Genomic DNA, 24,420 nt, shown 5'->3' with positions numbered 1-24,420 from the left:
TTCCAACGGATCTAATCCTCGACTACTCCATCACACAGATCCCGGGCGTCTTAACAACTTCCCTTCACCAAACAAAGCACACAGAATGTTGCACTATCTGGTGCAGCACGTACCGGTAAGTCTGGGATTCTTAATAAAAGATGCTAGATCTATACCCTTGCAGCTAACCGGGATCCTGCATGGAAATGACACCCTGCCCCAGAATACCCTGGGCTGTCACAAGAGGATTATGAGGCACACTCTGGAAGCTGGCCATGCTCGACGCAGAGAGGCTGGACTTCTGCACTGCTTCCAGGATGGTCCCACAGACCCACACCCCAGCCCGAACTGTGCATCCCCAGGCAAATGCTCAACCAGCCTTTATGCTCATGCCAGCTTTACTAGTGTGTGGAGTATTGAGCCTGTAAACGCCCCGGGTCCTGAAAGGCCCCTGCGTCCCAGCTGCAGCTTGGTTTGAACATCCAAATTCCACGCTTACGCTGCAGCTTCCACAAGGGAAAGCAGAGGCCCTGTAAATGGTGGAGGCCCCCAATGCAAAGCCCACCCCCACCAGACATGACCAGGAGGAGGCACAGAAGGTTCTGCGAGTTACTTCCTGCAACAATGAAGAACAGACTGCGGCGCTGCAGTAGGCATCTCAAAGCAGCGTTTACTTCCTTCTCGTCGTTGGAAGCGAGAGCTGCTTCAGTCCACCTGCAACAGTGATTATGGCAAAGAAAGAAACCTGAGTAAATTCTGCTTGGGTTCGTGTGGTCCCCGCAAAAGTCTCCTTCCCCTGTGAAGGGGCTCCGGGTCTCACCGCGAACACTGGGGCTTGCCTTTTCCCACTGTTGCATTCCCTATTTCCGCTTCTTCCCTTTCTTTTTCGGAGAGCCTGGCCACGGGAAGCCACGGAACTCCAAGCAGGCAGCAGCGTTGTGGGCGATGTAGTAGAGGTTGAGCATGGCCGCCGGGCTCATGATGTCCACCTCGACGGCGCCCTTCTTTCCTTTCTTCCCTTTCCCTTTCCCCTTTCCTTTCCCCTTTCCTTTGCCTTTGCCTCCACCACCCTGCCAGGAAAAGCGGAGAAGGGAGTCAGCGCGGAACCTTGAAAACAAGCACCATCTCAAACGGAAGAGTCTTTAAATTCTAGAATTACATCACTACAGCCAGCAAAATACATACTAAATTGTGCATTCAGAACAAGGGGAAATAAGCCTCTTAATATTTCTCGCAACGGGAACCTGCAGCCTTCTGCAACGGCCTTTGTCCACATCATTAATATAGGTGGAATGAGACACATGCCTCTTCTTACAAGAGGGGTGTGTGTGTGTGTGTGTGTTGTGTGCAGGAAGAGTCTGCAGGTTGGAGGAACCAGCTGAAGGTAGCATTGAGTCTTTCTAGACTACATCCACAAAATCATACTGGGCTTCTGTTGGGCTCCAGAAACTATGCTGCCCGCTGTCAGGGGAGGGTTCCCAGAAGGCTCACATGCACCATAAAAGGTTCCTGGGGGCGGGGTAGGAAGGGGAAGGATGCTGTGAGATATGTTCCCCACACCACACCTTTATGGTATTGACTATTGATTTAAATCATAAAATCGTTGAGTTGGAAGGGATCGTGAGAGTCTTCTAGTACAACCCTCCTGGCAATCCAGGAATCTTCTGCTCAACAAGAGGCTCGAACCCACGACCCTGAGATCAAGAGTCTCAATGCTCTGCCAGAACTTGTTCACCTGCTGTTTGGGGCAATGAGGCTTCAACAATAGCTTTTGTGAAGTTAAGCAAACCAACAATAAAATCAAAGAACAATTCCAAACATTATAGCAGCAGGCTGGATAAATTTGAGTGTTAAAGCTGGGGGCGTGATCTCTACCCGAAACCAAACAAATGAAAAAACAAAATGACTCCCCCATGGAGGGAATTTCGAAGACTAAAAGTCCCCATCTTTAGTGCCCCATCAAACTTACCGCTGGTTGCAGGGGCTGGCGGGGGGCAGTTTGGAGGGCAGCCTCAATATTTGGACAAGTTCAGGTGGGAAGTGACAGCCCTTTAGGAAACTCGGATCCAAGGTTACAGCAGTGGCCAGGAACCTGTTGCTCTCCTCTGCAGAAGCTGCTGAAGCAAGTCTTTAAAGGCAGCCCCAAAGGGGAAAGGGATGGAAGGGGAACAGCAGCCCATGACATCAAGTAAGGCTGGGCTGAGGAGGCTGTGGTCCTTCAGGGGTTGCTGGACTCTGGCTCCCATCACCTTTTACCATTGGCCACGATGGGAGTCCCATAACATCTGGAGGACCATAACATCTGGGAGTTCCGTAACATCTGGAGGACTATAAATCCCCCACTGAATGTATTGATGGATCCCCGGGAAACAAAAAGTCCAGCCTGACAACAGTGGGCTAGAATGCAGCCAAAACGTTTCTTTCTTTGCAAAACGAAAGGTGTTATACAGTGCTTTTTCTTGGGGGGGGGGGGACGCAGGAGTATGCATACCCCTAAACATTTTGTGAATCTTTGTACTTTTTCCATTTACTGTATTTATTTTCCCCGATTTGATCTGTAAAATGGTGGTTTTTCTTGAATCAAAATGAAAGTACCCCTAAACATTTTTTTAAGAAAAAAAAAAAGCACTGGTGTTATATACATTATTTTAATGAAATAGAACAACTGAATGCAGGCTACTGCCGTGGTGGGGGAATAATGAAGCACCACCCAGAATGAATAAAGAGAAAGCCAAAGGGGTCTGGAAAAGAAACAGCTTTTCCTGCTGCCCCAGAAGCAACTAATGGTGCCTCATTAGCACTGGGATCTGTGAAACTATACATTACCATAGTGATGTCCTTTCACTGGACTGAGCTATTGACCATTGTGTCTAGTCCCAATGCAAGGCAATTAAATTTTTTTAATACTTCCAAAGGTAATGCCTACAATGTAAAAAGAAAAGAAAGAACAGTAAAGTAATGTTACAAGATAACACTGTTGTGATGACACAATATCTGGCTTTACTGAACATTTTTGAGGATGCGATTTCGGAGCATATTGTATAAAGAAAGGCCTGATTACCTGACCACCAATTGGGTGGCTTTTAAAGAAGTTTAGACAAGTCCATTGAGGAGATGCTCAGAGATGGAGAAAGCAGGAAGTATCTCACTGAACTCTTGGCACAACAGAGTAGGGAAAGTTTCATTTTCTGAAAAATGAGGCTCAAGGAAGGTCAGACAAGGATAATTTCCTTATTGACCAGTTTCCCTTTATTCAATATGTTAATAGTACCCTCTCTGGGTATAGGGCAGGTATGGGGCGGTATATAACTCCAGCTGCTGTTAAAAGGTTGGGGCACTTTTCTTAGCCCCCTACTCCACTAGCTTCCTTCAACAACAGGCAATGCCATGTTGGTCTGCCATAGTCAAAACAAAATAAAAAAAAAAATTCCTTCCAGTAGCACCTTAGAGTCTCTAAGGTGCTACTGGAAGGGATTTTTTTTATTTTTTAACAAGCAACATATTTCCCTATGCAACACGCGTCATTAACACGCAAGTCCGCATTCCCACGTGCTGCCCGGGCTACACGCGTCCCAGAGCCTCGCGCGGACTCACCAGCCAACCCTCCTCCTCTCCGACCCGTCCAAAGCGGAGCTCACGCACCCGCGCGCCTGCGTGCGCGAGACCAGACGGAGGAGCCGCCGCTGCCGCCGGCTGCCAGTTTGCCGGGCGGAGCTTCGCAGTTCGGGGGCGGGGCTTGCCGCCTTCTGTTTACCTCCCCGTTAAGATCGGTTGCCATGGTTCGAAAAAGAAAAAGAAAAAAGAGGGGAGGGTTGTTGAGGTCATTCCTTCGTAACCGGGCAACGAGCGTAATCTAGCGAGACCCCGAGCCCCGCGCGTGCGCACTCCGGTGGCAGCTTCGGGAGGACGTATTACAGGGCCTTGCGCCTTCGCCGTTGTGAGAAGGGAGGAGAAAAGGCGGGAAAAAAGAGGCGCCCGCGCGCCCCTCCCCCTTCTGTTCGAACAAGCGCTTTGCCTCCAACAGGCGACTGTGAGGGGAAAGGGCGGGAAAATCTCCCCCATTCTCTCTTAAATAGAAGAATCAGATAAATATAGTATTAGATAGATAGATAGATAGATTATAGCATATGCTATTTTATATTTTATAACATACACAGTACTGTATATTCAGTTTCTTGTCATTGGCTTTTAGCGATACAAAAACTGCCTACAAAATACACAAACTCGCTCACGCACCCACAGAGCTTTTATTCATTACCTTTTTGCTCGAAACATTTCTACACCACCTCTCACTGAGTCTCACTGATTAAGATATAACAGCATATGGCGATGTAATCATGCCTCTTTAGGTATATGTTGAGGGCCTGCCTTGCGTCGCCTTTTCTCCCCTCAGAAATTACTGTTCCTATTCACTCTGAGGAATCATTGGCATTTGTGGACATTGGCACACAGTTAAAATTGTATTCCTGTGGCGTGTGGGGATTATTGTAGGTGGGCCCAGGGGACGTGGACCCTGCAAACAGTTGTGGTGGCAAGGATGGGAGAGAAAACATGCACCACCTACTACTACTTGGTGGTCTTAAGATCCCACCACTAAGATCTTGAACATACATCTTATAATACATCTTATAATACATACATCTTATAAGCTCATTAGGGTACCGATTGGTCTGCTCATATTAATGTCAATTTCATAAACTATATACCGCTTGACTGTAAAGAAAAATAACAACCCAAACCCTCCCATCAGATGTCAATGAGATAAACAACTACCTGACATTCAGAAAATAACTGAAGGCAGCCCTGTTTAGGGAAGTTTTTAATCTGTGATATTTTAATGTATTTTAATATGTGTTGGAAGCCGCCCAGAGTGGCTGGGGTGACCCAGCCAGATGGCGGGGTACAAATAATAAATTATTATTATTATTATTAAGAATAAAACAATTAAATTATCAGTTTTTTAAAAGTTTGAAAACGTTTTCAATTGTACAGGGGGGGCGGTTAATTGTAAGTGTGAGCTGACAGTGTTTCTTTGTCTCTCTCTGTTATTTACAAATCTTACTTTTCTCCCAAAATATATATATATACGGCAATATACACACAATGCAGCTGCACCAGCCCGGCATGACCAGGACTGTAACTGAAATCATATTATCTGAAAAGGCCGACTTTGAGCTGCATGGTTTAAGGAAGCCCCAGAATGCAATCAGAGATGTTGCCAGCCTAATAATAATAATAATAATTGCACGTTCATACTAGCATTTATTGTTGGACTTGCTGCTGGAACTAACTGCACATGTCTAATACCACGTTAGTCCCTGGAGCATTTAAAATTCGTATTGAAAATTGTACAGTAGCTTAAAACTTCCCTCCTGAGTTCATGTGAATGCATATGTGGTGATCTTTTTACAAATCATTAAAATGAACAACGTGAAAGAACACACACACACACAAACATCCTTGAAGAGTAGGTAGTTTTTTATTCTTGGTTACAACTTGTGCTTAAAAACTGGACTGACTTCATATGGCCATTTCCTTGAAAAATGCTTTGTCTCGATGCACACTAGGAAACAAACCTTCTCACTCCACAGCAACAGAGAGAATACATGTATTCTGGGAACTCGTGTTTATAATTTTCTCACATTAAATAGGAAGCTTAAAGTTGCAAGGGGGTGTATAGAGGGCAGGTGCTTTACCAGATAGGTATCTGGCTCCCATTCATACCAATGAACTATGGAACAATCTCTGGCATTCAAACATCTAGCAGGGAGTGAAATATATGTGCTACTCTTTTATTTAATATGTTTGCATGTTTCCACAGATACTGATTGGAGTAATTTGTGGGTATCCTTTTGTGCCTTTAAGAGGTAGCATGGGAGAACATTGGCCAATGCATACAGGAGTACAAAAAATAAGAAGGAACTAAAATCCTCTTACTTGTATTTTACAGAGAAAAAGGCTTTGCTGTGTGTTATACATTATACCTGTTGAAATGTCTTTTTGCACACACAAAGTACACACAGCTTTACATTAAACCTCAATGTTTCCAGACTGGGCCTAGGGTTTGATTCTGGCCTCATTTCTGGCACAACAATCTCTCACACCCACAGAAGGTCCCCTGGGGGGCAGGTTTAGTGATGTACGAAGACATCCTTAAAACGTGAACAAGCAGAACATTTCTCACAATGTGAATAAGTAGAGCTCATGGAAGCAACATGAAAGCAACATGAGGAAAACTGCACAAATAATTTTTCATTCTAGACATGGATGGAGAAACTTGCTTAATTTGCAACTGGATCCCTCCCCCCCAACTGCTTCTGTATGCACTGTTTTCTATTAAAGGAATAGCTCCCATTCGTAGTTTTCATGCCCGGATGCTCTTTGGAATATAGCTGGGAGCCAGTCTGACACTTACAGCTTGCTTTTTATGAACCGCGGAGTTTGCAGTTTCTAGGGAAGCAAACTGCATGGAGTGTTGCAAGTTTTTTTAAAAGGTACACATTTGCTGAGATATTTAGAAACGTGAATTGTGCATGGTAGTGACTCAAGTCTTGGACAACTTGGCACACACAACAACCATCACATGAAAGCAAGCAGGAAAGGAAAGCTCATCAATGCCAGATATTTAAATATATAATATTCAAGATAGATCAGTGTAAATGGATCAGAACCAGGACTTCTGTTGCTACCTTCAGGCCCATGTACAGTAGATTGAAGCAGTCAGGGAGAAAAGGGAAGATTCTTGCAAAGTTGAGGGCATTTTTAAGGTGTTTAGCATTTCAACTCACCCTAAAAAGTTTCCTGCCAGATATAAGTACCCCCAAACACAGAAGGATCAGCCCTTTCCCCCAGGACACAGCACCTATTATCTGGAGAGACCAAGACGGCATTTGGTTCAGGTTAAGCTTCCCAGTGCCATCACGGATAGCGTAATAGTTCTTCCCAGCGGATGGGCTGTGAGAACACTTCTCTCTCCAGCCATAGTTCGTAAGAGTAATGGAAATCTTCAGGAAGGTCCAGGTGCTGCCCCAACACACTCTGCAAGCAGTTGTCCACTGGAGCAAATTCAGAGTCCTGGGATTTATCATACCTCCGGCTATTAAAGGCTTCAATATTGGCTCGTAAAGTGCATTCTTCAGCTTGGAAGTCCCAGGGCCGAGCATCGATATCTATGTGCCAACAAGACAAGAGAGAGCCAATATGAAAAGTGGAATGTGTTCTTTCTGGTAATACAGAACAACCTCTTTTGGGTTGGGCCTGAGCCCACAGCTCTGTCAGTGTTGAGACTCATGGTGTCAATATGGTCTTTGGAGTGACACCCTTGGATTCCTAGTGGCCCCAAGAATGAGTCATTTCATCATTACTGGGGGGAATATATGCATTTCATGCCAGTGGTCCCAGTCCCAATCCCTAGATTCTCCAGTTAAGACATCTCAGGTAGTTGGTACTGAGAAAGGTCTCTGATCTCTAAACTCCTGGAGACCACTGCCAGTCAGAGGCTAAATGGAAAAGCAAACTAAGTCTGTATAAGGCAGCTTCAGAGGGTCACAATGGAAAGTACCCGAAATGGGACACTACATAAGCGAAGGGAACATCATGTCTTAAAATCTGCAGTTAAGGAGCCCAGCTAAGTCAATACACCTGAAAGTTGCTAAACCACATTGACCTGATGGAGTTTATGACACAATAACACCTGGAGGGACAGCATGGTTGGTGCCCTGTGCAAGCAAGAGAGACAGATCAAATGTTTGCAGGCATGGCCAATCTTGGCCCGCCAGCTGTTTTGGGACTACAACTCCCATCATCCCTAGCTAACAGGACCAGTGGTCAGGGATGATGGTAATTGTAGCCCCAAAACAGCTGGAGGGCCAAGTTTGGCCATACCTGGTTTAGTGGGTGATATAGAGATGAGGAATGCCCACAGAATGCTCAGCCAAAACCAGCATCACCCTTTCAGGTAAGGAAGACATTTGCAACACCCACCGTTGCCGTAAGCCCAGTCGTCGTTCATGCGATGGCGCACTTTCTGGTAGATGGCGGACATTGTCTTCATGTTGCTCTTCCTCCACTGGCGCCCGAGATACTTGGTCTGGATCTTCAGCAGCTTCAGGACGTACAGCTGCATCATGGCTTGCTTGACTTTCAGAGCCCGTTTCAGGATAGGAGCAGACTTGAAGACCACCAACATCTACCGATATACCAAACAGGAAGCAACGGAGCATTTATTTTAAGAATCCTTAGGACGTTCTTAATGATTGCAGGAACAGGCAAACAATACACTTAAGGCCTTCAGTATGAGTGGAAAAAGGAAACCCAGCAAGATATGGTAAAACATCTGCTTTGCAAGCTGAAGATCCCAACCCCGGGATCTCCAGGTAGCACTGGGGATCCTGGAAATCCCGGAGAGCTGCTGCCAGCTAGCATAGACCAAGAACAGGAACAGGAAACCTCCATCCTGGTATCCTGACCTACCTGGGGAGGCGGCTGTGTTACCCAAACCATGCCCGCCCACACACCAGCTGACATCACTCCTCATGGGCCCAAGGACAGGATTACATCCTGCATTGGCTACATGCGCTGTTCCCAGTAGGGAACAGGACCCCACAGCCAAGGCAGCAGGAGTTGATCCCCATTCATCAGCTGATGAGTAGGGATTAAATAAGAGGGAATCAGGAAAAGTGCACTAAGTGGGAGAGGGAAACAGCAGCTCTTCAGGACCCCAGGGATTCCTATTTCCTGGTGTCCAAACAACTCATTTATCACTCACAGCTCTGACTTCACTCATTGGCCAGGCTGGTTCATTTCACAGGAATTGCCTAAAAGGGTACCTGCACATTTTACTTCACAACCTTTTCCCTGGGAGGACTAGAGAGACTTATTTAAAAAGTGAAAGCTCAGGGTCTGGGGGCCCTGGCAATCTGTGTTGGCAATCTGCTGGTTCGGATCAACAGAAGAATGTCCTATTTTGTTAAGCTTGCAAATCTTTAGTTTCCGGAGCAGTACATTAAAATACACACACACACACAACATTTAAATCCCATGAAATAAATCTCTAAAATTAGGGGGGGGGGGAAGCCATGTGAAAAATGTGTTTCTGCTGTTGGCATCTGTCTGCCTCAAGAGACAAAGGAGGAGTACACCTTTGGAGGTGAAGTCAAACTGTTGGAAAGTTATGGCGTCTGCTGTGGCTGTAGAGACTGATACAGGAGAGCCATCTGAAATACGGGTTTCTAAAACCCACATGAAATTTGGAAAGTTGAAGCCATCTGCATTGCTGGGGGTGGTGTCACATAAATTGCCAGCTCAAGCTCTGTTCTCTAGATACACTGGAGTAGAAGAATCATTATTTCATTACATATTTGGTCTCACGGCACACACTGCGGGAGCAGGTCAGCTCAGCGTGTAACATCTTCATAGGCTAGTTCAGCCAGCTGGCACCTCACCATCGTCCTGGAATGCTTCCACTTGGTCAGTTTGTTGAGGATCCTCAGCAGGTTGATGCAGGAGAAGAGGTTCCTCCAGCAGAACTGGTTGTTGTCCCCCACTTCCTGCAACGAGGGGGAAGGAAGCAGTCACAACATGAATAGGCTAGTAAGGACTGATAAAGCTTTAAGCACCACTCTTCTTCCAAGAAGAGTGGAAGAAATTTAAGGACTATTTAAAGAAACGTGAAAAGATAGAGATTTGAAGGGAATCAATGGATAGTTGAGGCGATAGCAATAATAGGTTAAGATATAATAGGATGTTTGTGGTAGATGTAGGAATTGAGAATTTTGTATTATTAAAATAAGTTTGGATTAATAGGTATTAATAATGAGGTAGATAAGTTTTAAAGAAGATTTAAAGTAGTTACAAAGTTACTAAAGTATATTGGAAATGAACACTGAAGAGAGGGCTTGAGGAAGTCCACCAAGTAAGACTTGAATAAGTTTAGTACAGTTTGAAGCAGTTTTATTTTTTATTATTTTATGTGTAGTTAGGTGTAATTTGTATTTTGTATTTTTGTTGTAGTGATTTGTAGTTGTATGTTGTATGTTTATATTTTTTGTGTTGTTTATTTGAAAATTTTAATAAATTCTTATTAAAAAAAAAAAAAAGATAAAGCTTTAAGCAGCCTGGGCCCAGCACAACTAATAAATGCATTCATACCTATGTTCTATCATGACCTTTAAGATGAACCAGGAGAATCTCTTAAGCACACTATCTGTGCATCAAATTCAGGTCTGCGAAAGCGTGCAGAAATGCACTCTTAAGAGTTCCAGTGGAAGTGAGATTGATTGCCAAACCACTCCAGGGAATGAAGCTCTGTTGAGTGGAATGGGGGGGGGGGTTGTCTCCTAACAACTTTCAGCACCCTTAACAAACTACAGTTCCCTGGATTCTTTGGGGGGAAATCATGAAACTGCTTTAAATGTATAATACAAATGGGACCTTCAATGGAAATGGGCTTTTGGAGGCCAAGGCAGGAAAAGGACAGAGCAATGCTTTGGGTTATTTTCAATATATTAAGCAGTATAGAAATTAAATATTCAATCAAGGCTTAGTCAATGTAATGCAGATTAGCAGCATCGCTCTCCTGGTATCTGTGGAATGGACCAGACCTGGTGGCCCTCTTAACTAGCCAACATCAGAACTCTGTATTAGGCAGTGAATCTTGGAGATGGCAGTGCCAATACAATTCTAGTGACCCAAGGCAGCTTAAAGACTAGAAAAAACCCCAAACTGATCTTTTGTGGGAAGTTTGGCCCCAAGAAAACCTGCAAAGGAATCATTAACCACTGTCAGTTCACTTAGTAAGCCACTAGAGGTCACTGTTGCTTCAGGGTTCAGCACTTTGATGGCAGTAGGGAAGAGTATTTCTCAAATTCCCTAACCATTAGAACAATCCATAGCCCAGCAACAAACCCTCTTAAAATAGACAGCCTGTTCATTTCAGTGTGCAGGAGACATCCTCATGGAGCCCTTTGAAATTGCCACTCACGGCCCAGTTTGCACTTTAGCAAGTGTGGATTCCAAGGGGGTGGAGACACACAAACAAGCCTAATTTTTTCAAGAGGCAGAGGCATAAATCATCTTGCTTGCTTACTAAAGTAAGCCTGCAGCTTACACAGGGGTTAGGCTCTGGGGATTGCACCCAAAGCCAAAATCACGTATAGTCGAAGCCCATTTGGGATCAATGGCAGGAGGGATTGCCAAAGTCGTTTTCCCCAGAACGCCACACCCTTTCCCGTCTTCTTCTTTTTTGAAGGCGTGTTCCCTGTCTGAAATCCTGGAGAGCTGCTCTCAGTTAGTATTGGTAATATACATACAAAAAAGATACCCCTGTGTTGCAAACTACAAGCAGGATATGAAAAAAGGCAACATGTGGACCAAATAATGTAGGGCAAAATGTTTCTTTATAATGTCAAATAATATGCAGCGAAATTTCTTTATAATGTCAAATAATATACAATGAAGACAGCATTCCGGATAAGTACACTGTTTCGATGTAATCTTATTCAGTTCATAACTATAAAGAATAACAAAACAGAATATATACATCTAATCAATCATATAAAGGATCATATAAAGGATAATGCTCAGCATCAACAAGAGTCCAATGCTGTCTTCATTGCATATTATTTGACATTATAAAGAAATTTCGCTGCATATTATTTGACATTATAAAGAAACATTTTGCCCTACATTATTTGGTCCACGTGTTGCCTTTTTTCATACTATTGGTAATATGGCAGTCTGATTAAGAGTTCTGGGAAACTTGAAATCTTGTACACTATTTTATGACAGTTTGGTAGGTTTAATATGGGCTTTGGAATTGATCAGCAAGTGCGCTATTAATCCCATTTTACAGAGAGCAAATGGAGGCCCCCGAGATTGTAGCTTGCCTAGCCCACAGGCAACAGATGTGAAGAGTAATCGTCGTTGTCCTTACCAAGCTTTCAGCGTTGAGTTCTGGTAACTCATGGACCGTGCAGGAGGGATAATCCAGGACAGAGATGCTTCAGGGGAAATCAAAGGAGACACACACACACACATGCATCAGTTCACTGCCATTACAGACAGGTGTCAAAGCATCAGGTTTAAAATTGCCTCTGTGTTTCCAGGAGGGATGGGAGATTAACTTTCATGCAGGCACTACCTGTTTTTGGCAGTGATGTAGGACATGATATTCTGGTTGAAGAACTTCAGAATCAATGGGATGCAGTTGGCAAACACCAGGTGCTGAGAGACATACTCAAACTGGAGAGAGAAGGGAGTCCAGAGTATGAAACAGGAAAGGGGGTTCACACACACACACACACACACACACACACACACGGCTACTACCAATATTTGCTTCTGGACATGTCTCTTCAGACAGTCAAGTTTCACATGGGACCACTTCCAATTCCTCTCCTTCCCCACATTTAAGGCTTAGCACAGTCCTCCTGGCAGCTGCAACATGTCCTTAAAGCTGTTTTTGGTCTCACAGTCAAACCCTTTTATGGAAGTAAAATGCCTTCCTAAACTACATCCCAAGGACTGACTGCTGGCCATTGCTGCCAGCTCCTAAAAGCCCACCTGGTAGCCCCAAAGACCACCCCATTCACCCCGAACCTGTTCTGTACACCAGTGGAGAGTGGTTATACATAATCCTGCTTTCAATACTATTTATGGCTGCGAACATGGGGTGTGTGTCTCATACTGCTTTGTTTCCACTCGGCTCACGTCCCATAGCTTCCTCCTGAAATCATGCGACTTCCTCTGCCCCCCATTCATCCTGCAACTCTTTATACCACAGATGTTTCTGTTGGGGGGGGGTGTTCCTCCTTTTGTTGTGCAATAGCACAAGAGTGCCCCTCCAGACAGCAATGATGTGATAACATTGGGGGAGCATCAAAGTGCAACCAATAAAGCAGAATTATGTGTGTGGAAGGTCCAGTATAAATCCACCTCTCCTGCAGTATTATTGCATCAATGACAGGTTGCGGAATGCACCTGCAAAACGAAACGCCAGCCTGAAGAACCACTCTTAAGAGAACCACAGATAATAGGGAACCCCAAATGCAAACACCAATCTAAGAAAGCTGGGAGGAAAAGGGACCAAAAGTCTGCCTTATTAATGCTCCGAAGACGCACCTGATAAATGTGGTTCAGCTTGAAATGCTTCAGGAGCAGGAGAAGCAAGGCCGAGATGCTCTTCACAATGATCTCTTTGTGCCTGTTCACGTCGATCCCCAGTTTCATGCTCTGAAGGACTGTGATGCTAACCCAGAAAGGGGTGGGGGAAAGGATGAAGAAACTTAAAAGCAGTTCAGTGTCTACCCAGTTCAAAATCCAGGCAAACAACAACAACACAGGGAGGGTGTGAAGCAGGTGCAGTGAAAGGTGAGGGCTGGGGAAAGTCTCAAAGACCAATCAGAGATGCCTGGATGGCCGATTTGGCCCCTGAGCCAGAGGTTCCCCATCTCTGGCACACCAGAAGTCAGAGAATGAGAAAAATGATGAAAAAGATGGATAATCAAGCAGAGGCCAGGTACTTCTTTCCTTTGATGGGATTCCTACTTCAGGCTAGCAGTTCACCGCAATTCTGCCTGCTAAGATTTCTGACATTGTTATTTAAAAGCAAACGGTTGCATTTCACCATCTTTCTTTGTAACAACAATTAAGGATGCTGTGGGGTTGTGAGGAAGCAAGGGCACCCAAGTGAGGCTGCCCAATGATTTGTGGAAGGAAAAAAAGGTCACCCAAGAAAGCCCCACAGAAAGGAAGGTTAGTGCAACTTGGCAAACCTCATCCATGAGAATTTCCCTCCATTTTGCTAATTTTAAATGTAATTTATTTTCTCATTAACTGATAGAGAATTGTGAACTGCCATGAGACCTGTGGGTATAAGATGGTACACAGATTTTAAGAGTACTAGCAGAGCCTAAATGCAGTCAGAAGGTCCACTGGGGCCATATTCCAGCATGCCAACCACTGCTACAGCTTTTACCAGGCTTCTCTTCTATTACTGCCTGCAAATCCTAATGAATTTGGTATTATTGCTGCTCTGTAGGGATATATTAAACCCTGGCACAGCCTTCTGAGGATTCAGCATTGCAACGAAGGAACATGAGGAAAAAGACACTCGCGTGTACATTCAAAAATACCATGTCTCAAATGGGTAAGCCTGACTCCCAAGAGAAAGGTGAAGGACCACACTGTTTAGGAGTGAAGGTACAAAGTTGATCTGCAACAAGTGTGCAACATCCATCACAGAAACCTGACGGACCTTCGCCCATTGCCAAGCTCAAGCTCGCTGAGAGATTACATGGATGTCACCCAGCAGGTGATTTATCAGTCAAGCACTTACGGCATCTCCTCAGGTAACACGTCGGCCAGGATGTTGATCGAGTCCGTCTTGGCTTTGGAAGTTGGCGCTGCAGCTAACAGGATCTTCAGCAGAGCTATCTGTAGCAGGGGGTAACACCCGCCCCAGACCCCAAATCAGGCATTTTTAGGAAACCTACAGAATCCTCCCTTCCCCTCCTGCACCTTCTAGGACCCCCCAGAATCTAAGTGTTTGCAGCCCAAGGTCCAGGCAACCTCCTGAGAGCTGCATGGCAGCAGTGGATGTGCCCAGAGGCAAAAGTGGGCGGAACGAAAGGAGTAAATTTTACCTTTCTACAATAGGCTATTGTCTGCCTGCACTCACACACCCTTCTGTATTCCCCATCCATGCAAGCAAGAAGCATTATCAGGGTTCGCATTCCAGCCAGGCAAAAATTCTCAGTGGTACAAAGCCGGGAAGGTGAGGGACATGGTCCAGGAGGGGTATGGCCTGGAGGCCGGAATCTGGCCCCTGGGTGTGAGGCTGCCCACCTCTAGTCTACCCAAGGAGAGCAGACAGGTAGCAGACAGGTAGCCAGCAGCTTTGGGTCAGGCTTTATATTGTTCCCTGTCCCTGTAGAGTCAAAAGCGTCCCATTAAATTCAGTGGTGCTTTCTCCCAGGTAGCTGGGTGCAGCATTGCACTGTTAGCTGCAAGTCCCTAAACTGAAGTGACTACCACTAGCTCTGCCTATCTCCTGGAGGAGCCACAGCAACACTCACTCCAGCCCCCAGTGGAATAAGCACCTGTTTATTCACTGCCTAGAGAAGAAGTGGCCCTTCAGAGATGTTAAACTCCAGCTCCCATCATCCATGCTAGCTGGGGCTGATGGGAGCCGGAGTGCAGCAAGCTCCCTGGAGGTCAAATGTTCCCTGTCTTTGCCGAGATGCTAGGGCCAAAGTGGTACGGTGCTTACAGCTTCAGACTAGGACTTGGGAAGGTCTGGGTTCAAAACTCTCCTCACTGGGTGACCTTGGCTGCAGTCACTGTCTCTTAACCTAACCTACCTCGCAGGGCTGTTGTGAGGATAAAATGGGAAAGGGAGAGAACCGTGCCACACCACAACGAGCTCCTTGGAGAAAAGGCGAGACATGAACGCAACCAATCATTCAATGTAATCCAGTGTGCCACAACTGCAAACGGCACACAATTGAGCTGATTCGCCAATGCCCTTTCCCCGTCGCTACGTCTCAGCACTGCAAAGGTCCCGATCCTCATTTTCCCTCCTGCACGCAGACAGTTGATACCCACCATGTACTGTGGCAAGTTGTACAGCATCACCCGGTAGAGTATTTCGCAGGGGGTCTCCTGCACGTCCTCTTCCCCCTGAAGCACAACAGGCCAGATACAGGAGGGAGAGATGGGAAGGGAAGGCTGTGAAGTGCAGCAGTCACGCCATTTCCCAAACCAAGCAGGAAACAAAAGGAGGTACAAGGCAGGGAAAGGGGCAGCTCCACTTGCAGGCTGATACTTCTACTTTTCTAAAGATGCCAGCGCTTTCCTGCAGATCCCCAACGCCGGTGTGGAATTTGAAAACTCTCCACACTTCCAGCCCCAAGAAAAGGAGTCCCATAAGCACAAGGATTTCCACTTTCAAAACAGCACTCCCTCCCCCTGCAAGCCCCCTAAATCTGTTTTAGGGGGTCCCCCTATATCTGTTTTAGGGGGTCCCCCTAACCCACTAGAGCAGAGTTGGGGAAGGCGCATGGCACACACAGTGGGGAGGAGGGGAAGAAGTCCCATTGCTCAAGTAGAAATCCTGGCACTAATGGAATGTGTTAGCTGGATACAGCCCAGAGTTATCCAACCAGCCCTGGTCGCGGGGGGAAATCCATTCATTGGGTCTCTCTAAACAATGCTAAGACAGCTCTACACTAACCCGAGAGGGGGAACTTCTAAGTTCCTGAACAGCTCAGTTGCCACAGCATCAGACCTTCAGTCTGACAGTCCAGGACTTAAATCCCTGCTGGGGCGTACAAGGGAAGCATAGTTTAGGGGCAGAGGTTGCAGGCAGTTAAACAATCCAATTAAACAATGTGTTGAAGATGGGCTAGGAGTGACCATCCTCTGCTTGGAGACCACAGAGAGCTGCTGCCAGTCAGAGCACAGCAGAGCAGAGCACAGATGATGCTGGACTAGGCAGACCAGTCTCTCTAGAACACATCCTTGCATTTCTGTTGAGGGAGTGTCCCTTTTTTTTTTAATTCATCCAATAAATGCCCCATACATCCTTCTAGATTTGGGAACTTTCCTCTTGTACATTTTCACGTCAATTAGAACGAGATTTAGGAGCAGGTTTACGCTGCTGTTCTGAAAAACTGGGGTGCGGCAGACTCAGCAGGAAGCTTACCAAAGACATGGGACACTTCGCCATCTCCTCTTCATTCCTGATCTGGACTTCGGAGATCGAGACATATTTATGCTGGGGGGGACAAGATGCAAACGGGAGCCTTCGGTCAAAAGATCACGGCAACTTGAGCGGCAAACCAATAGGCAGCCCCAATGTGATTATCCGACACCCCCGGCGTGGAGGGCACCCTCTGGTTCCTTTCTCATTGCACCACCATGGCAGGTGAGCAGAAGAAGAACTAGAGGCATTGCAGACCAGCTAGCTGGAACTTCTAGGCAAAGTCTTTCAAGACCAGGAGCCATGGGAAGGACACTAGTGCATAATCCCATGGCTCCGAAGGCTTTGCTGAGAGTCCCTCTGTAAGGTGGCCCAAGATATCTTCAGACACAGTGGCAGCAATGACTGAGGGACTAGTTGCGTAACGGACAAGTCCCCCACCCCACAAAACCCACCATGAGAGAGAGAGGAGCAGGGTGGATTTGATTTAAATCAAACTGATTTAAATCACGATTTAAATCACTAGTCAGTAGGCTTGATTTAATTCACAGTTTTCTACATAAAGACTAATTCTTGCTGGTATAACTTTAATATGCAAGTAGATGAAGATTTTTAGAATAACAGCTTTTCATATTAGTTTTTTTTATCCCCAGTTTAATAGGTTAATCATTCATATTTGGACAACTTTTCTGTTGTACTTAGGAAGGAGAAAAATAATCATTACCTTAATAATAACAATTTAAATAGATTTATTAGATCCATTCCACTCCAAACTATCAGAAAAAATATTGTTTCTATTCTATTCACTGAACTTCTTGAAACTTAGCACTGAAGGGGTTGATTCTGTATTCATAGGTTTGTAGAACAATAGGATTAAGGTATTTTTTTCAACTCTGTTCATGTTATAACATTTTTGCTGTGAAGAAGAGGCATGTGATCTCTGCTGAGTCAAATTCAGTTTTGAGAACTGCAAAAGTAAACCAAGCATCTGTGATAATATCTTGTAGGCAGAGAAACTGCCCAATAATCATACAAAAACCTCTGGAAGAGCATAAATGACATTGTGAATGGATTAATGGAATTTATTTACCAAAAAAATTAAACATATACAGCCTTATTCTACATAATTAAAAAACTAATATTTATTTCATGATTGAATAACCTTTGGATGGTAATATATTTTCCTCAAAAAGCATTTTATTTAAAAAAAAATTCCAATTTAAATCAAAAAAATCCGATTTAAATAAAAAAATCCGATTTTTTTGATTATTTTTTAAAAAATCATTGATTTTATCCACCCTGGAGAGGAGCCATCACGTAAGCGCCAAAGTTAGAATTTACCTGTTTTAGGGTCTTCACACTTTCATGAATGGGGCGTGGTAACCCCACTAAGGTATCTGTGTCCCTGAAAGAGGGAGGGGGGAGATAGGGGGCAGGAATTGAGAGGCTTAGTATCAAACCATCATCTAATTATTCATAGTGCAGTTTATCTCTCTTATCAAATAACCACCTTGCATCACTTTTTCTTTTTTTTTAAGCTGTGGACCACACAACATCGAACGTGCAAGGCACTGTTTGTTTCTGTACCTCTCAATCATTTGCACTGTTAAAATATAGCACAGACTCAGAGAGCCTACTAACTTACTGACAGATTGGCCTAATTTTACATGGTTTTCTGCAATTACCTTTAAACACAAACGAACAGGGATTGCAACAGATTCTCTCCTCTTACTGAATGAGTTACGTATTTTCTCTTTCATCAAACAGAGGCTGTTAGATCATGAATTTCAAAAACGTTATCCTATTCAGCCCTCGGTATGCTCATCTGCTTACTTAGGTTTGTGGCTTCGTCATGAAATGATGCCAAACTATTTTTTTATATCGTAGAGTTTTTATGTTAGCCCGTTTAAATGCATTCCCCTTATTTGTACTGTCTGGAAGGTTAAAAAAAAATACCCTTCCAGAATAGTCTTTGCTCTCGTGGTATGAATACACCAGATACAATATACCATATACATTAATACTGGTTACGAACCGTCCTCCTTGCGAACGCTTTGGGTTACGAACTCTGCTAACACGGAAGTAGCTGTTCCCGGTAGCAAACTTTGCCCCGGGATGCGAGTGAAAGTCGCGCTCCAGCAGCGTGCGCGTACGCAGCGGGAGACCCCATTATCGAAAGCACGCCTCAGGATAAGAACAATTTCCGGTTACGAACAGACCTCCGGAACGAATTAAGTTCATAACCAGAGGTACCACTGTAATTTTGAACCCAGACCCTGCAGTCAGCATCACAGGCCCTTCTTTGTGTGCCTCCTTCTCGAGAGAGTGGCAACGCAAGAACGGGCCTTTTCTGAAGTGCCTGCACGCATGGCATGATGACGATGTGTGGCCCCGGCCCCCCTCAATCACAGAGGCAAGGCAGTGCAAGCGCTGCAGGAGGAGCGCAGAGAGAAGAAATGCCATGGTAATCTGCAACCGCGAAACCAGATGCCTCAGCAGCCCCAGCTGCAACAAAACATGTCTCTCCTGTATCGGTTTCTACAGCCACATCAGGGCTTGTAGCTCTCCAATGGTTTGACTTCACCCGCAAAGGCACAGTCTTCCGTAGATGGCTGAATCAGCCAAAGGCCTGGGAGAAGAGAGGGTGTTTTTGCCTTGCACCTAAAGATATGTAATGAAGGCGAGCATTCCACAAATGGGGAGACACTGCAGAAAAGGCCCTGTTCTCTCATTGCCAACCTCTGGACCTCTCGAGAAGGAGACACACAAATGATGACTGCAGGATCCAGGTCAGTTCATGTGGGGAGAGGCAGTCCTTGACGTTTTGTGCTCCTGAGCCGTTTAAGGCAGGCATAGGCAAACTCGGCCCTCCAGATGTTTTGGGACTACAGTTCCCATCATCCCTGACTACTGGTCCTGTTAGCTAGGGATCATGGGAGTTGTAGTCCCAAAACATCTGGAGGGCTTTTTGTGCCTATGCCTGGTTTAAGGCTTTCTAGGTCAAAACCAGCAATTTGAATTAGGCCTGGAAACTAATTGGCAGCCAGTGCAGTCGGACCAGAATTGTCACTGTAAGCTCAAACCGTTTTGCCCCAGTGAGCAACCTGGACGCTGACTTCTGCACCAGGCTGAAGTTTCCGAACCGTCTTCAGGGGCAGCCCTACGTATAACGTGTTGGAGTAATCTAACCTAGATGCTCTGCTGAAAGGAATGATTTTCGTTGGGAAAACCACATGGAGCAAAAGGTCCAGTTTTCTGACAATCAAGCCGCACCACCCCTGTGATTAGAGCCCTAACATGCATGGTTGCAAGCCCACTGTTATTCTGCAACATGCAAGCCAGCTCCTAGGAGACAAGAGTCCCTCCTCCATTCAGCCGGCAGCCCGATCAGTGATCAACGTCAAGAAGAAACCTTCATCTCAAGAAGCCAAAAACAGCCCCCAAAGTGCAACACTTCTCTCCCCAAATGCATAATGAGAACTCACCGTCCAAGCGTGAATCCAATGAACTTATTTCTGCTCGCCTCCAGGAAATGTTCTATGTCTTTCTGTCTGGAAGACAAGCAGTAGGTTGCGGCGGCGGCAGCAGGGTGGGGGCAGAGGTGGAATATATAACAAAAGCACGCCACACATTATGGGGCAGGCTGGGGGGACCCTAGGCAGCTTGAGAGAAAACATTCTGCCTCCAGCCAATCTGTGTTCAGATGGCATCACACAGAGGTGAAAAGGATTTATTCTGAATATGGGTTTGTAGGCCAAGCACAATAAGCATGCAAGCCTCTGTACATCACAGCTCTCGCACAGAAGCAAATTAAGTGCTCATCACATCCCAAATAGCCTCGGGGACTTCAGATCCAACCATGTTCCCTGACTGTTTTATTTATTCTCTTTGAAAAATCCAGTTGCATCCAGTTCTTTTTCTTTTTTTGTGGGGGGGGGGACTGCAACAATTTGGATATGGGCACACAGTTTGAAGGACGCCCCTCTCCCAGGGCTGGTTTAACCACACAGCAGAATTTAGGAATTGACTTCAAGCAGAAAACCGCCACCACGTCAGGGACAAATACACCAGTCTCGTCTGCTCTCCCTTGCTGTGCTAGCTTTCTCCTTGCAGGGAGATTTCAAAGCTGCGGCCTGAGTTGCTGCAGCCGTTCCACTACCAAGCCCTTGCACGGATCAGGCCCCAGGATGGCATCTCACTCTGAAGGGTAGGAGGTGCCAGGGGTGGGAATACCTGACTTTGGGGGCCCAGGGAAGCCCCTTTGGGAAGGAGACCCTCTCGACAGGCGGGCGTGGGGCCGACACGGCCTGGATGACCGTGTCCCGCTCCAAGAGGTCCAGCTCCCCTTCGATGCCGTTGTCGGTGTCATCGGACTCCTCCTCATCCCCCAGCACCTCATCGTTCTTGAAAGGGTCCCTCTCGTTGTAGATGTCTAGGCTGTCCTGCTTCATCAGAGGCTGCATGCAACGGAAGGCAAAAGGAGGAGGAGAATGACTGTTTGGGTAGAGAGGAGTAGCCCATCCACAGCTGCCTCCAGAGCCGGTCCACCCATGAGGCGGGATGAAGCAGCTGCCTCGGGTGGCAGAAACGCCAAGACGTGGCACTCCACCATGTGGCATGTAAACACAGAGCAGCCAAACACAACATTGCTAGAGTGGACATGAAGGTAACTCAGTCCTCCAGGCTTAACTTCCTGTTTACCTGGACTGAGTTACAGGAACCAGAAGTAGGTGTGGTCTTACCTGGGAACAAGATCCCAAAGATCACTCTCCATTTTGCCTCTCTTTTGAACAAGCAGGATGCTCTCTCTCAGCTTGCATCTGAGAGGAGCACAGGTGAAGCCTGTTCCCCTATGGAATCAGCTTCACCACATGTAAATATATTTATCTAAGCTTATCTGCCTCTTTGAGCCTGTACTGTAACTCATGGATGACTGTAAGTAAACTCTTTTATATCTAATAATCAGTACTGTGTTGTGTCTTTGCTTTTAAGAGGGAAGAAGGGGAATATACCAGGAATATATATTTCTTATAGAGGCTTTAGCAAGCCTATGCAACCGTCTCTGCTGTGTTTTAGAAGGGAATGTAACTCTGCTAAGTTTGGAGCTTGCTCACACAAGCTGGGATGATATATATAAAATAATATATACTCATCCACACTCCTAAACATTCCCACACACCACTTCTGCTGGAACGTCCCGCTCTGAGTTTTGGCGAAAGGGAAGCATTTCGGCTCAGGGCCCCGCTGCCCATCTCCCCTGCCCCTGGGGATCCAGCAGGTCCTTCCGATGTTCTTACGATCACACGGGGGCCGCCACAAACTGCCACCACGAGCATGCAAAGTCAGTATCCAATATTGCAGGCTTGGCGTGGCAGCAGAAGTTGGGGGGGGGGGTTGCTATCGCACGTCTCTGGCTGCAAAACTGATAGCGGACTCCTAGATACGTATTCTCCCTGTCTGCCCCATAGTGAGATTCACCAAAGTCAGAGCCTGAACATTCCCCCCCCCCCAAAAAAGTCTAGCCTTAATTTGGATTGTATTTGGTTGGGAGGAAACAGGGGTGAGGCAACTCCCCCCCCCAAAAAAAAAAAACCAAATTGGGTTGTTGTTGTTTTAGTGGCTCTAGTCCAGCCCTTGAGATGTAGAAGGTTAGAATTACATTTGTTTGGACACTTAACTGGCTATCGAAAAAAAAGCAACATTTTAAGGGGGGGGTATCATTTGGCTTTTTTATAAGCCTCCTCTAAAAATATCATTTTAACAAAGGACCATTAAAGACGGCCTTCCTTCAATGAACACAACTTTGCATCCATATCTTGCGCATGTTTATTCAGAAGTCCCACTGAGTTAAATGGGCTCTACTTCCAGGAAAGTGGTCATACATTTGTAGCCTTTCCTCGACAAAGGCTGCAATTTCCTACCCACTTACCTGGGAGTAGGCCTCACAGAGCTCAAAGGGACTTCTTTCTCGTTTATTCATTCCAGGTTATTTCTAGACTACTAATTGTGCATTTTGTGTGCTATGCAAAAATCAAAAATCAGGAAAGAAATGGTCGTGTGGAAGAGGTGGATGAATGTGGATATATTAACGTTAGACCAGCTGATAAACGAAGAAGATGAATTTTATACATATTCCATCTTAAGAGACAAACACAATTACCTGCAAATGCTCAATGGCAATATCTCCAGATGAAAACACTTGCTAACCACCATCTATTGACCAGCAGCTTTTACAGCTTCAGAGACCCCAGAGATATTGAAGTGAGAGCTGAACCAATAAATAAGTCTGATTGCTGAAGAATGGATGCTTTCGAATTATGGTGCTGGAGGAGACTCTTGAGAGTCCCATGGACTGCAAGAAGATCAAACCTATCCATTCTGAAGGAAATCAGCCCTGAGTGCTCACTGGAAGGGCAGATCCTGTAGCTGAGGCTCCAGTACTTTGGCCACCTCATGAGAAGAGAAGACTCCCTGGAAAAGACCCTGATGTTGGGAAAGATGGAGGGCACAAGGAGAAGGGGACGACGAAGGACGAGATGGTTGGACAGTGTTCTCGAAGCTACCAACATGAGTCTGACCAAACTGCGGGAGGCAGTGGAAGACAGGAGTGCCTGGCATGCTCTGGTCCATGGGGTCACGAAGAGTCGGACACGACCAAACGACTAAACAACAACATATAACTTGGGTTTTGCCCAGTCCTGGTTGGCCTTAGAAAGGTGAGCCCCACCCCTTGCTCCCATCTCCTACCCTCCTGCTCCGGTGCCCCCGCTTCTGCTGCTGCTGCTCCACCAGCTCAATGGCGAAGGCAGGAGGAGAGGCTGCCCTCATGCTGCGCATGATTTGGATGCTGTCCTCTGGCAGGGGGGGCAAGCCCAGTTCTTGGCGCTTCTTCACCTTCATGGCCTGCAGAGCGTCAAAGCCTCCCAGGGTGAACTGCAGAGGCGAGAGAGAGAGAAAGAGAGAGGTCAAAACATCCCTGCAGGCTGGTCCCAGGTGGGTCCTCAACAACACAGCCTGAGCTGAGCAGCTGGGGGCGGTGGGGTCACCCACAAGCCCAAGAGGGCGCCACTGGAACATCAGAAGAGTCTGGATCAGGCCAAAGGGGACCCATTTCACCCAGCATCTTGTTCTCACAGTCGCCCCAGTCAGCCAGAAGCCCACCGTGCTTGTCCTGAAGCACCATTTGTTGGAAGAAGAAGAAGAAGAAGAGGAGAAGGAAGAGGAGGAGGAGGAGGAGTTTGGATTTGATATCCTGCTTTATCACTACCCGAAGGAGTCTCAAAGCGACTGACATTCTCCTTTCCCTTCCTCCCCCACAACAAACACTCTGTGAGGTGAGTGGGGCTGAGAGACCTCAAAGAAGTGTGACTAGCCCAAGGTCACCCAGCAGCTGCATGCGGAGGAGAGGAGACGCGAACCCGGTTCCCCAGATTACGAGTCTACCGCTCTTAACCACTACACCACATTGGCGGAGACATGGCAAATGTAACGAACAAATAAATATTTGACAGTAAATCCAGCAGGACTGAACTGATGTGCTTCTGCAAAGTAATCCCTGTGCTCTTGTCTTGTCCAGCTGTTGCTGATGGTGTGAGAGATATTTTTGCTCCATCTGGGGAAATTAGAGAGTTCTAAACACAACTCCAGGACACACCACTCGGTAGCCCCCCTCCCCCCCCCGGCCACAAAATTAAGCTCGCAAAAATCATGCAAGCTTTTTAATGGGAAGCTTTTTAATGTGC

General features: G+C 46.1%; 2 protein-coding genes across 2 annotated transcripts in view; both read right to left on the bottom strand.

Moving 5' to 3' along the window:
- Positions 1-629: 629 nt before the first annotated feature.
- On the bottom strand, positions 630-3,600 carry SMKR1 (small lysine rich protein 1). The gene is made up of 3 exons (XM_033162314.1): positions 3,574-3,600; positions 2,806-2,901; positions 630-1,049 (listed from the first exon to the last, which is right to left on the bottom strand). The coding sequence occupies exons 2-3, from the start codon at positions 2,806-2,808 to the stop codon at positions 840-842; spliced, it is 213 nt and encodes a 70-aa protein (XP_033018205.1). The 5' UTR covers positions 2,809-2,901; positions 3,574-3,600; the 3' UTR covers positions 630-839.
- Positions 3,601-5,474: 1,874 nt separating this feature from the next.
- The window catches only part of STRIP2 (striatin interacting protein 2), a 44,480-nt gene continuing 25,534 nt past the window's right edge, over positions 5,475-24,420 (bottom strand). Inside the window, exons 9-21 of the mRNA XM_033162759.1 lie at positions 23,426-23,611; positions 20,912-21,135; positions 20,164-20,229; positions 18,020-18,083; positions 16,682-16,753; positions 15,583-15,657; positions 14,315-14,412; positions 13,099-13,225; positions 12,119-12,219; positions 11,912-11,978; positions 9,423-9,527; positions 7,963-8,167; positions 5,475-7,148 (exon numbers count right to left, since the gene is read on the bottom strand). Of these exons, the coding sequence (XP_033018650.1) occupies positions 6,898-7,148; positions 7,963-8,167; positions 9,423-9,527; positions 11,912-11,978; positions 12,119-12,219; positions 13,099-13,225; positions 14,315-14,412; positions 15,583-15,657; positions 16,682-16,753; positions 18,020-18,083; positions 20,164-20,229; positions 20,912-21,135; positions 23,426-23,611 (1,641 nt within the window). The 3' untranslated portion in view covers positions 5,475-6,897. The remainder of the gene's footprint in view (positions 7,149-7,962; positions 8,168-9,422; positions 9,528-11,911; positions 11,979-12,118; positions 12,220-13,098; positions 13,226-14,314; positions 14,413-15,582; positions 15,658-16,681; positions 16,754-18,019; positions 18,084-20,163; positions 20,230-20,911; positions 21,136-23,425; positions 23,612-24,420) is intronic.

Source organism: Lacerta agilis, chromosome 10 (assembly GCF_009819535.1).
Source record: "Lacerta agilis isolate rLacAgi1 chromosome 10, rLacAgi1.pri, whole genome shotgun sequence".
Classification (NCBI taxonomy): Eukaryota; Metazoa; Chordata; class Lepidosauria; order Squamata; family Lacertidae; genus Lacerta; species Lacerta agilis.
This window is presented reverse-complemented; position numbering and strand designations above follow the sequence as displayed.